Here is a 14,154-nt window from a genome sequence, read left to right on the forward strand (position 1 = left end):
AAAGTTATTTATCCTCCTTTTTAGGAAGAAAGCAATTTAATGGCATCGGTTATACACAATCTTTTAACGTTTTTGTGCATGACTTTGTAAAAAATACGCTGAATATTTTCATTTCTAGTAATGACTTTTCAAAATTATAAAAAGTAATTTCAGAAAAGACTGAATTTAGGGCAAGGAAGAAAATGTTAATTAGAAGTACTGAGTTAAAGCCAGAGTGTGGATTTTCCCAGTTAAATTGTAGTTTTAACCTGAACTAAAATCTCAATGCTTTCTGCGTTTTTAAACTGATCAATTAATCTGAGCTATCTCAAATTAACGAAAACTTCTCCATGGCTCCCAAATTCATTTCTAGCCACTAAAACTTAAACCAAAAAACCACAGAAGTGCTTCTACAGCGAAAATGGCGAAACGTCCTTATTTGACACACTCCTTTTAAAACGCTTCTTTTAAAAAAAATGCTGTAGGGCAAGCAGGGCAAGGATTATCCATATTTTATGGATGGAGAAACTGAAATCAAATCCCACGTCCGAGGAAACAAGGCTATTTAACAGCTGAACCCGAGGTAAGATCCAAGAGTTCTGATTTCTAGTCCAGCTGCCTTCGCACTTCAAAGTCGGCTTGGTTAATCCCGGGACTTGAAATTCCTGGGTCTTGCTGTCATGGAGCTGAATCACCACTAAATTCCTGTGTTCTTGCTTAATCCCGCAGACCAAGGGCCCCACTCCTAAACTGGAAACCAAGAGGGCGGGGCACCGTGACACGCGAACCCTCAAAGCCAAATAACAAAACTGTCCTCGGGCTGTTTACCGAGGCGGTCCTGGACTCCGGGGACAGGTCACCAGACTCCAGGGACCATAAACCACGGCTACCCAAACCCAGCCGCGTTCAGAGAATAACTAAGGGCCGCCGGGTCTCCGCCCCCACCGGCACGCCCGGTCCGAGCAGCGGGCCGCGTGAGGCGGAGCCCGGCCCCCGAGCGGCGCAGCCCGGCCCCCGAGCGGCGCGCGCACCCCGCCGTCTCGCGTCGCGTGACTCGGCGGGGGCGCGCGGGGTTAGCGCGCGCGCGCCCGCCCGCCCACCCACGCCACTTCCGACGCAGCGCTTGGTTCAGGTTCCGGGGCGCCGCGGAGCTCCCGGCCTGTGGGTCGCGCGCGGCGCTCTGCGGCGGCCGGGATGGAGGAGGCCGGAGCGGTGGTGGTCACGGCCGGGGAGGCCGAACTGAACTTGTCCCGCCTCAGCGTGTCCCCCGAGACCCTGGAGTCGGAGCTGGAGGCGCGGGGCGAGGAGCGGCGCGGCGCGCGGGAGGCGCTGCTGCGGCTGCTGCTGCCGCACAACCGTCTGGTGTCGCTGCCGCGGGCGCTGGGCAGCGGCTTTCCGCACCTCCAGCTGTTGGACGTGAGCGGCAACGCGTTGACCGCGTTGGGGCCGGAGCTGCTGGCGCTGCGCGGCCTGCGCACGCTGCTGGCCAAGAACAACCGGCTCGGCGGGCCCGGCGCGCTGCCCAAGGGCCTGGCCCAGTCGCCGCTCTGCCGCAGCCTCCAGGTGCTCAACCTTAGCGGGAACTGCTTCCAAGAGGTTCCAGCCTCGCTGCTGGATCTGCGCGCGCTGCAGACCCTCAGCCTCGGCGGCAACCAGCTTCAGAACATCCCAGCCGAGATCGAGAACTTGAGGAGGTGAGCGGGTGCCTGCCTGAGAGTAGGGAGGCCCGGGGCGGTGTCCGGGAGCCCCGGGGCCCCGCCTCTGGTCTTGGGGCGCCGTTCGGTCGTCACGTACTTCTCTTAGTCTAGGCTCTTCTTCAACTCTTTGGCTGTGAGTATTGCCCTGCCAACTCAACGAGTTGTAGTGAAGATCTAATAAGATCGTGGTCGTGACAGCATTTGGTTTGTTGTGTTTGCTCTGTGCAGATCTTCGAGGCAGTTTTTCTGTCGTCTTTTGGGGTCTGATGGAGTGATCCGAACTGAATACATACTCAAACAAATGTAAATATGAGGTTGCTCCTTGCAACCTTGCTCCGACGGTTCCTTCCTTGCTCCGAAGTCTTGGGTGGTTTTCCATGCCTGTAGATCAAATTTATGTCTTGTAGCGTGACAGACAAGGTACTCCGATCTGATCCTTGCTTTCCACTACATTTCCTGCTCCATCTTCTCTGTAGCGATACCAGCAAAACTATTTGTGGAATTCACTGAGCTGTGCACTTTACCAGCACCTTGTAGGCACTGACTAAATATGTGTTGAATTGATACAATGCCTCTGTGTTGCTGTTCCCTTTGTCTGGAATGTCGCTTACTTCTGGCAAACTCGTGTTCATCCTTCAAAACCTGTTTTAAGGGTCATTTCTTTGTTTTCTTTCTTTACTGCTTTTTGGACAACAGTTAATTATTGCCTAAACTGTACTTCTTCTGTACCTCATTCACCCTGCCATTGCACTTATTGATTATAATTCCTGGCCTACAGATCTGCCTCATCTACTAGATTGTTCGGTAAATATATGTTGAATTAAATGGAAGAAGGAAGCAGAGAAGCAGGTTAACCAAAGTCCCCTAAAGGTGCCCTGCAGGGGAGTGAGAAATAAAGTAAGAGCAAGTGTATTGTCCAAAGTGAAAAAACAGAATCTTCCATCTGTAAAATATTTTCACATCCTTTACTGAATTTTCTGAGATAACAGAATATTAGAGCTGAAAGGGACCTCAGAGTTAAGTGTAGTGAAAAGAATATTGACCTGAGAATAAGAGCAAAGGAAACCATAAACAAAACGAAAAGACAACCCTCAGAATGGGAGAAAATATTTGCAAATGAAACAACTGATGAAGGATTAATCTCCAAAATTTACAAGCAGCTCATGCTATTCAATATCAAAAAAACAAACAACCCAATCCAAAAATGGGCAGAAGACCTAAATAGACATTTTTCCAAAGAAGGTATACAGATTGCCAACAAACACATGAAAGAATGCTCAACATCATTAATCATTAGAGAAATGCAAATCAAAACTACAATGAGATATCATCTCACACCAGTCAGAATGGCCATCATCAAAAAATCTAGAAACAATAAATGCTGGAGAGGGTGTGGAGAAAAGGGAACCCTCTTGCACTGTTGGTGGGAATGTAAATTGATACAGCCACTATGGAGAACAGTATGGAAGTTCCTTAAAAAACTAAAAATAGAACTACCATACGACCCAGCAATCCCACTACTGGGCATACACCCTGAGAAGACCATAATTCAAAAAGAGTCATGTACCAAAATGTTCATTGCAGCTCTGTTTACAATAGCCAGGACATGGAAGCAACCTAAGTGTCCATGAACATATGAATGGATAAAGAAGATGTGGCACATACATACAATGGAATATTACTCAGCCATAAAAAAAAAAACAAAATTGAGTTATTTGCAATGAGGTGGATGGACCTAGAGTTTGTCATACAGAGTGAAGTAAGTCAGAAAGAGAAAAACAAATACCGTATGCTAACATATATATGGAATCTTTAAAAAAAAAAGTCCTGAAGAACCTAAGGGCAAGACGGGAATAAAGACACAGACCTACTAGAGAATGGACTTGAGGATATGGGGAGGGGGAAGGGTAAGCTGTGACAAAGTGAGAGAGTGGCATGGACATATGTACACTACCAAACGTGAAATAGATAGCAAGTGGGAAGCAGCCGCATAGCACAGGGAGATCAGCTCGGTGCTTTGTGACCACCTAGAGGAGTGGGATAGGGAGGGTGGGAGGGAGGGAGACGCAAGAGGGAAGAGATATGGGAACATATGTATATGTATAACTGATTCACTTTGTTATAAAGCAGAAACTAACACACCATTGTAAAGCAATTATACTCCAATAAAGATGTTAAAAAAAAAAAGTAATGAGTCTAAACCTATGCTTGACATGTAATAAGCACTAAATAAATGTTTATTATTGTTAAAAAAAAAAAAGAACTCTTGGTGTCCCAGCCTTACGCAAGTCACTTTAACATATCCTGACTATAGCTTCCTAATCAGCTAAATGAGGCATTTGGACAAGATGTCCCTTTGTTTACTCACCAACAGATTTTTATTGAGTACCTACCCAGTGTTAGGCACTGTCCTAGGTGCTGGGGATACAGTGGTGAACGGGATCCTGCCCTCATGGAGCATTCTAACAGAGGAGACATTAAACACCTGTTAACTTCATTATTTAATTACAGTTGTTATAAGTTCTGTGAAGAAGTACGGAGTGCCTTGAAACGAAGTAACTTAGTTTGGTCTTTGAGCAAGTAACATTTGAATTGAGCTTTTAAAGGAAGAGTAAGAATTAACCAGGAGAGGGTGGGATTGGATCAGTCCAGATTGAAGGAACAGCGCACATGAAAACCCAGAGACAAGAAGGACTGAAGGCCAAAATTTTGAAAGGAGGACATTGTACTAGAGCATAGTGAGGAAGTGACCAAGAGGGAAAGTAGCAAATATAAACTTGGACCAGATCTCAGGCCATGTCATGTCTTGAAGGCCATGGTAAAGCTTGAATTTTATTCTAAGTACGCATGGAAGAGTTTTTAAAAAGCACATCTGTCTTGTTGCTGTGCAAGAATGTAGGGGGGAGCAGGTGGAGAGATGAGAAGACATTTTGAAGGCTGGATGGAAGGAGGCTATTCTAGTAGAATGAGAGATGATGGTAGCTTATACCAGGGTGATGCTAGGAGAGATAGAAGGAAATATTGATAGAAGGGTTGGAGAGAGATTTAGATGTAAAATTGTCAAGCCTTAGTTTCTTCTAATTTTGATGTTAATGCCAACATTCTCATTTGAATTTTTTTAATATACTAAGAAAAACTTAGAGCAGATACTACCATCACATGGGGAGAAAGGTAGGCAAAAATCCCATTTATTGAATCCTTACAATGCAGTAGGCCCTGTGGTAGATTCTCTAAATATGCTTTTTAATTTTCACAATGACTCTGTGACATGAGAAGAAGAAACTGAGGCCCTGAGAAGTAGTCTTAAGATCACAAAGCCAGTGAGTGGTAGAACTGGATTTGACCTTTGGATCAAACTGGATCTCTGACTTCAAACCCATGAATTTTCCACAGTGACAGAGTAAGGGCTAGAACCTAATTCTTCTGACTTCTGTTCTGTTGAATATGTGATCAGGAGGATTGGCTAAAGCCATTTTCCTGATTGACCTGATTTTCTGGGCTGTTTACTGTGGTTTTGGGTCATTGTACCTTTGTCTCCAATTGTATGTAGGCTCTTTTATGTCACTGTTTTCATTCTTCAGTTGTCTGCTCTATTTCTATTTACTGATAAGAATCAGTAAAGGTTTAGGATATATGCTCCAAATATAAACTCTAGTTGAATGTAGGCTGAAAGGGTCATGTAGAAATATACTCTTAGAAGTAGAGACAGCCTAGGCAATTGGCCTGAGTCACCCCCTTCTTTATACAGACGAAGAAACAGATTTAGTATCAGTGACTTGCTTGAGGCCAGATAGTGACAGGGAGATTCATGTGCTTCAACCCTCAAAGGCTGCTTAATACTTACTGCTTACTACTAAAATAATACATTAAAGCTTCAAAAATGTAGAGGTGGAGGTTCAGTTACTCAAACCCTAAGGTACCTGCCCAAGAACACCATCTTCTCTTAGAATATACGTGGAGTCCCTAGACCTCATTGGTAACATTGATGAATATTGTTTATTATGCCATGTTGCTTTTAAAACCAAGTGAGGTGTTTCTGAGCATTTGGAATCTATCTACCCTCTTTAACAGCAGTTTAAAAAATAATGCGGAGGGCTTCCCTGGTGGCGCAGTGGTTGGGAGTCTGCCTGCCAATGCAGGGGACATGGGTTCGAGCCCTGGTCTGGGAAGATCCCACATGCCGCAGAGCAGCTGGGCCCGTGAGCCACAATTACTGAGCCTGCGCGTCTGGAGCCTGTGCTCCGCGGCAAGAGAGGCCGCGATAGTGAGAGGCCCGCGCACTGCGATGAAGAGTGGCCCCCGCTTGCCACAACTGGAGAAAGCCCTCGCACAGAAACGAAGACCCAACACAGCCATAAATAAATAAATAAAATTTAAAAGAATAAGGCTTAAAAAAAAATAATAATAATAATGCGGAGTATATAATCCATATAGAGGTCCCCTTTCTCCTCACCCTCCATCCTTCCAGGAGGGAATAACAAATAAATACTCCTAGCTTAATTGGTGTATTTGATCCTCCAGATTTATCAGGGTATTTTCATGTATATTTTCTGTATTCTGTTGATCCTTTTCCCTGGTGGTAAAATTTTTGAAAAGTGGTTTTTGAAAGATGATTTTAAAGTATAACAAGTAGATGGTGAAAATCTTATTTTTATGATTAACTTCATTCCCCTTGAGTAAATTAGGCTCAGTGTGAGTCATGAGGTTGTGGATGTAGGTTCTTTCCATCAAAATATGAGGTTCTTCTTCAGCAAGTAGGTATAATAACTGTTTAGCTAGTAGATGGACAAACTTGGTTTTGTTCTTACAGTGTTGGAAAAGTAGGTGTAATTCATATTTTGACCTGTTTCTTTTTCTGAACTCTTAACTTTTATTCCTCTCAACTAGCTCAGACATTAACTGAGGAAGAGCTTAATAACTTATCACCCAACGGGTAATAGACTTTGTTAAAGAAAACAAAAGCTCGAGGATTTTTTGGCATCCAGGATGCTAGACGTGGGGAGAGTAGGTTTGAGCACAGGTGAGTTTCGTTGGTACCATTCCCCACAATCTTTTCTTCTCAAGTAAGAAAAGATTTCCTTCCTTTTTCTGTTCATGACCCCTCTTTCACTGTCTGCCTGATGTGGTTTTAGAAATTAAAGATATGAGAATTGTGATGGAAATAAAAGCTAAATATTAATGTCCTGGACTGTTTTGAAGCTAGTGTGCAATAGGTTGATATCTTACAAAAGAGACGACTCAACCAGATGATAAATAGAATGCAGCAGTAAAGTTTAAATAAAAACTCTTTTCCCCGTTTAGAGTCACATATTGAGTTTTTCTCTGGCTCTCAATTCTTCCTTCTGACTTCTTTCAATGCCTTAGGCTGGGGCAAGAACCAAGAGATGATTCCTTCATTTGTGCTTCTACTTTTGAATGTATAATGGACTTTAAAATCCTGTAGTGAGTATATTTGAAAATGATTTAGTATGGGGATGCTGCCTCAAGAAAACTACTTTATCCACAAATGTATGGTTCTTATCTTTCTGTGTTTCTCTTATTTTCTATTTTCTGCCTCTTTAGGTACAAACCTGTCTCACTTTTTTTTTTTTTTTTTTTTTTTTTTTTCACACACACACACACTGTATTTTATTTTTACAAGAGATAAATCGACTGACACCAAGCATTGTACATGGATGACCACAACAAAAGCAACAATGATTGCAATTACCAAACATGAAACACACTCATACTATGTCATAGTATTGACATTCAGTCCAGTAATCCTCCACTGTAACAGCTCCTTTACTTTGCAGTGAAAATTGATTTGTATATTCTTTGCCTCTGAGTCCTTGTGGAATTTTTTTTTTTTTTTTAAATTCAGACAGAAAGTCACAAAAATTATACTCATCCTCATCAGTTCACTCAGTCCCATGTAATTAATTTTTTTTTTTCATCTTGATCTTTTGTTAGCACTTTTATGAGTTCATCAGTTTTTCATTAGAGTTCTGAAAATGCTTATTCATTCAGTTCAGCAGTACAGTCCGTTACCAGAAACCTGTACTTGTCAGAGTCTTTTCCATGTATTTCTTGAAGATGAAACCCTTTTATAGGAACATATTTGCAAAATCATCAGAGTACACCCAGAACTGTCTGTAAATGACAAAAGACTTAAAAATGACCACGGTTAAAGATTTGATGACAGTTCATAATAATGCAGTTGACAAGAAAATTAGTTATTTCTGAGATATACATTTTAAAGTAATAACTAGGATTATTACTTATAACATTATACCAGAACATATAAGATTTTTAGAAATTTCATGTAATGTCTGAAACATTTATATTAACATATTTCCATACATATTTCCATACAAGTACAAATATAAGATTTTTAGAAATTTCATGTAATGTCTGAAACATTTATATTAACATATTTCCATACATATTTCCATACAAATACAAATATGATTTTTAGAAATTTCATGTAATGTCTGAAACATTTATATTAACATATTTCCATACATATTTCCATACAAATACAAATATAAGATTTTTAGAAATTTCATGTAATGTCTGAAACATTTATATTAACATGTTTCCATACAAATAACCCAATGAAAGTTTAGTATTAGTTGTTTTGTTTGTTTTTTTATACTGCAGGTTCTTATTAGGCATCAGTTTTATACACATCAGTGTATACATGTCAATCCCAATCGCCCAATTCAGCACACCACCATCCCCACCCCACCGCAGTTTTCCCCCCTTGGTGTCCATATGTCCATTCTCTACATCTGTGTCTCAACTTCTGCCCTGCAAACTGGCTCATCTGTACCATTTTTCTAGGTTCCGCATACATGCATTAATATACGATATTTGTTTTTCTCTTTCTGACTTACTTCACTCTGTATGACAGTCTCTAGATCCATCCACGTCTCAACAAATGACTCAATTTCGTTCCTTTTTATGGCTGAGTAATATTCCATTGTATATATGTACCGCATCTTCTTTATCCATTTGTCTGTTGATGGGCATTTAGGTTGCTTCCATGACCTGGCTATTGTAAATAGTGCTGCAATGAACATTCGGGTGCATGTGTCTTTTTGAATTACGGTTTTCTCTGGGTATATGCCCAGTAGTGGGATTGCTGGGTCATATGGTAATTCTATTTTTAGTTTTTTAAGGAACCTCCATATTGTTCTCCATAGTGGCTGTATCAATTTACATTCCCACCAACAGTGCAAGAGGGTTCCCTTTTCACCACACCCTCTCCAGCATTTGTTGTTTGTAGATTTTCTGATGATGCCCATTCTAACAGGAGTGAGGTGATACCTCATTGTAGTTTTGATTTGCATTTCTCTAATAATTAGTGATGTTGAGCATCTTTTCATGTGCTTCGTGGCCGTCTGTATGTCTTCTTTGGAGAAAAGTCTATTTAGGTCTTCTGCCCATTTTTGGATTGGGGTGTTTGTTTCTTTGATATTGAGCTGAATGAGCTGTTTATATATTTTGGAGATTAATCCTTTGTCCGTTGATTCATTTGCAAATATTTTCTCCCATTCTGAGGGTTGTCTTTTCGTCTTGTTTATGGTTTCCTTTGCTGTGCAAAAGCTTTGAAGTTTCATTAGGTCCCACTTGTTTATTTTTGTTTTTATTTCCATTACTCTAGGAGGTGGATCAAAAAAGATCTTGCTGTGATTTATGTCAAAGAGTGTTCTTCCTATGTTTTCCTCTAAGAGTTTTATAGTGTCCAGTCTTATATTTAGGTCTCTAATCCATTTTGAGTTTATTTTTGTGTATGGTGTTAGGGAGTATTCTAATTTCATTCTTTTACATGTAGCTGTCCAGTTTTCCCAGCACCACTTATTGAAGAGACTGTCTTTTCTCCATTGTATATCTTTGCCTCCTTTGTCATAGATTAGTTGACCATAGGTGCGTGGGTTAATCTCTGGGCTTTCTATCTTGTTCCATTGATCTATGTTTCTGTTTTTGTGCCAGTACCATATTGTCTTGATTACTGTAGCTTTGTAGTATAGTCTGAAGTCAGGGAGTCTGATTCCTCCAGCTCCATTTTTTTGCCTCAAGACTGCTTTGCCTATTCGGGGTCTTTTGTGTCTCCATACAAATTTTAAGATGATTTGTTCTAGCTCCGTAAAAAATGCCATTGGTAATTTGATAGGGATTGCATTGAATCTGTAGATTGCTTTGGGTAGTATACTCATTTTCACAATGTTGATTCTTCCAATCCAAGAACATGGTATATCTCTCCATCTGTTGGTATCATCTTTAATTTCTTTCATCAGTGTCTTATAGTTTTCTGCATACAGGTCTTTTGTCTCCCTAGGTAGGTTTATTCCTAGGTATTTTATTCTTTTTGTTGCAATGGTAAATGGGAGTGTTTCCATAATTTCTCTTTCAGATTTTTCATCATTAGTGTATAGGAATGCAAGAGATTTCTGTGCATTAATTTTGTATCCTGCAACTTTACCATATTCATTAATTAGCTCTAGCAGTTTTCTGGTGGCAGTTTTAGGATTCTCTATGTATAGTATCATGTCATCCGCAAACAGTGACAGTTTTACTTCTTCTTTTCCAATTTGTATTCCTTTTATTTCTTTTTCTTCTCTGATTGCCGTGGCTAGGACTTCCAAAACTATGTTGAATAATAGTGGTGAGAGTGGACATCCTTGTCTCGTTCCTGATCTTAGAGGAAATGCTTTCAGTTTTTCACCATTGAGAATGATGTTTGCTGTGGGTTTGTCATATATGGCCTTTATTATGTTGAGGTAGGTTCCCTCTATGCCCACTTTCTGGAGAGTTTTTATCAGAAATGGGTGTTGAATTTTGTCAAAAGCTTTTTCTGCATCTATTGAGATGATCATATGGTTTTTATTCTTCAATTTGTTAATATGGTGTATCACATTGATTGATTTGCGTATATTGAAGAATCCTTGCATCCCTGGGATAAATCCCACTTGATCGTGGTGTATGATCCTTTTAATGTGTTGTTGGATTCTGTTTGCTAGTATTTTGTTGAGGATTTTTGCATCTATATTCATCAGTGATATTGGTCTGTAATTTTCTTTTTTTGTAGTGTCTTTGTCTGGTTTTGGTATCAGGGTGATGGTGGCCTCATAGAATGAGTTTGGGAGTGTTCCTTCCTCTGCAATTTTTTGGAAGAGTTTGAGAAGGATGGGTGTTAGCTCTTCTCTAAATGTTTGATAGAATTCACCTGTGAAGCCATCTGGTCCTGGACTTTTGTTTGTTGGAAGATTTGTAATCACAGTTTCAATTTCATTACTTGTGATTGGTCTGTTCATATTTTCTATTTCTTCCTGGTTCAGTCTTGGAAGGTTATACCTTTCTAAGAATTTGTCCATTTCTTCCAGGTTGTCCATTTTATTGGCATAAAGTTGCTTGTAGTAGTCTCTTAGGATGCTTTGTATTTCTGCAGTGTCTGTTGTAACTTCTCCTTTTTCATTTCTGATTTTATTGATTTGAGTCCTCTCCCTCTTTTTCTTGATGAGTCTGGCTAATGGTTTATCAATTTTGTTTATCTTCTCAAAGAACCAACTTTTAGTTTTATTGATCTTTGCTATTGTTTTCTTTGTTTCTATTTCATTTATTTCTGCTCTGATCTTTATGATTTCTTTCCTTCTGCTAACTTTGGGTTTTGTTTGTTCTTCTTTCTCTAGTTTCTTTAAGTGTAAGGTTAGATTGTTTACTTGAGCTTTTTCTTGTTTCTTTAGGTAGGCTTGTATAGCTATAAGCTTCCCTCTTAGAACTGCTTTTGCTGCATCCCATAGGTTTTGGGTCGTCGTGTTTTCATTGTCATTTGTCTCTAGGTATTTTTTGATTTCCTCTTTGATTTCTTCAGTGATCTCTTGGTTATTTAGTAACGTATTGTTTAGCCTCCATGTGTTTGTCCTTTTTACGTTTTTTTCCCTGTAATTCATTTCTAATCTCATAGCGTTGTGGTCAGAAAAGATGCTTGATATGATTTCAATTTTCTTAAATTTACTGAGGCTTGATTTGTGACCCAAGATGTGATCTATCTTGGAGAATGTTCCGTGCGCACTTGAGAAGAACGTGTAATCTGCTGTTTTTGGATGGAATGTCCGATATATATCAATTAAATCTATCTGGTCTATTGTGTCATTTAAAGCTTCTGTTTCCTTATTTATTTTCATTTTGGATGATCTGTCCATTGGTGTAAGTGAGGTGTTAAAGTCCCCCACTATTATTGTGTTACTGTCGATTTCCTCTTTTATAGCTGTTAGCAGTTGCCTTATGTATTGAGGTGCTCCTATGTTGGGTGCATATATATTTATAATTGTTATATCTTCTTCTTGGATTGATCCCTGGATCATTATGTAGTGTCCTTCCTTGTCTCTTGTAACATTCTTTACTTTAAAGTCTATTTTATCTGATATGAGTATAGCTACTCCAGCTTTCTTTTGATTTCCATTTGCATGGAATATCTTTTTCCATCCCATCACTTTCAGTCTGTATGTGTCCCTAGGTCTAAAGTGGGTCTCTTGTAGACAGCATATATATGGGTCTTGTTTTTGTATCCATTCAGCCAGTCTATGTCTTTTGGTTGGGGCATTTAATCCATTCACGTTTAAGGTAATTATCGATATGTATGTTCCTATGACCATTTTCTTAATTGTTTTGTGTTTGTTTTTGTAGGTCCTTTTCTTCTCTTGTGTTTCCCATTTAGAGAAGTTCCTTTAGCATTTGTTGTAGAGCTGGTTTGGTGGTGCTGAATTCTCTTAGCTTTTGCTTGTCTGTAAAGCTTTTGATTTCTCCATCAAATCTAAATGAGATCCTTGCCGGGTAGAGTAATCTTGGTTGTAGGTTCTTCCCTTTCATCACTTTAAGTATATCATGCCACTCCCTTCTGGCTTGCAGAGTTTCTGCTGAGAAATCAGCTGTTAACCTTATGGGAGTTCCCTTGTATGTTATTTGTCGTTTTTCCCTTGCTGCTTTCAATAATTTTTCTTTGTCTTTAATTTTTGCCACTTTGATTACTATGTGTCTCGGCGTGTTTCTCCTTGGGTTTATCCTGTATGGGACTCTCTGCGCTTCCTGGACTTGGGTGGCTATTTCCTTTCCCATGTTAGGGAAGTTTTCGACTATAATCTCTTCAAATATTTTCTCTGGTCCTTTCTCTCTCTCTTCTCCTTCTGGGACCCCTATAATGCGAATGTTGTTGCGTTTAATGTTATCCCAGAGGTCTCTTAGGCTGTCTTCATTTCTTTTCATTCTTTTTTCTTTAGTCTGTTCCGCAGCAGTGAATTCCATCATTCTGTCTTCCAGGTCACTTATCCGTTCTTCTGCCTCAGTTATTCTGCTATTGATTCCTTCTAGTGTAGTTTTCATTTCAGTTATTGTATTGGTCATCTCTGTTTGTTTGTTCTTTAATTCTTCTAGGTCTTTGTTAATCATTTCTTGCATCTTCTCAATCTTTGCCTCCATTCTTATTCCAAGGTCCTGGATCATCTTCACTATCATTATTCTGAATTCTTTTTCTGGAAGGTTGCCTATCTCCACTTCATTTAGTTGTTTTTCTGGGGTTTTTTCTTGTTCCTTCATCTGGTACATAGCCCTCTGCCTTTTCATCTTCTCTATCTTTCTGTAACTGTGGTTTTTGGTCCACAGGCTGCAGGATTATAGTTTTTCTTGCTTCTGTTGTCTGCCCTCTGGTGGTTGAGGCTATCTAAGAGGCTTGATGGGAGGCTCTGGTGGTGGGTAGCCAAACCTGTCTCACTTTAATTCCATCTCCCTTTAACCAGCCATAACATGGGACTCATGTATATTTTTGTTATATTTAATGTTTGGGTGGAGAAGCAAAACATTTTTTGCTTACACCTGTGGTTAAGTTGATTGGCACTAAGTGGACCCTAATGTATTTTTCCAGTGGGTCACTGGCCCTTCCTATAGGAAAGGTACCCACTTCAGTATCCCTAAGGATTGGAGAGGTGAGATACTTTTCAGAAAACAAATTTAAGGTTGGTCTGTTAACCTTAAACAAAAAAGAAAGGAAGAATTCTTCTCTAAATTTTGTGAATGATTTTCATGTTTTTTGTATTTGTCAAACATCAAAAGAATAGAATTGTTTCAAGTCTGATTAACAGAGGTGCAATTTTGACAAATCCAAGAACTTTTAAACACTACAGTTTTGCTTTAAATTCAACACTAATTTCATTTCTCTTTATAGAAAAGCATGTTTGGAAACAGTAGAGTGTGTTTTAGAAATTTAATTCCCACAAATCATTGAAATGCTTTAAGTCCAAGAACTTTGGAAATTATTTGAGTTTCAAAGTGGTACATAAGCCTGAAAATGTAAATTTAATATGCTGGTTGTATACTCTAATTAGTGATACCCATCAGCTGCAGAAGAGATTTATATGGTTTTGAAGTCATGAACTTGGTTATATTTTAGAACATCAGATCTTTCTCTGCCAAAGTCATAGTAACAGCTAAGGTTTGGCAT

General features: G+C 39.7%; 1 protein-coding gene across 1 annotated transcript in view; it reads left to right on the forward strand.

Moving 5' to 3' along the window:
* The first annotated feature begins 1,100 nt into the window (after positions 1-1,100).
* LRRC58 (leucine rich repeat containing 58) overlaps positions 1,101-14,154 on the forward strand; it is a 28,426-nt gene continuing 15,372 nt past the window's right edge. Inside the window, exon 1 of the mRNA XM_059921031.1 lies at positions 1,101-1,673. Coding sequence (XP_059777014.1) covers positions 1,174-1,673 — 500 coding nt within the window. The 5' untranslated portion in view covers positions 1,101-1,173. The remainder of the gene's footprint in view (positions 1,674-14,154) is intronic.

Source organism: Balaenoptera ricei, chromosome 4 (assembly GCF_028023285.1).
Source record: "Balaenoptera ricei isolate mBalRic1 chromosome 4, mBalRic1.hap2, whole genome shotgun sequence".
Taxonomy (NCBI): domain Eukaryota; kingdom Metazoa; phylum Chordata; class Mammalia; order Artiodactyla; family Balaenopteridae; genus Balaenoptera; species Balaenoptera ricei.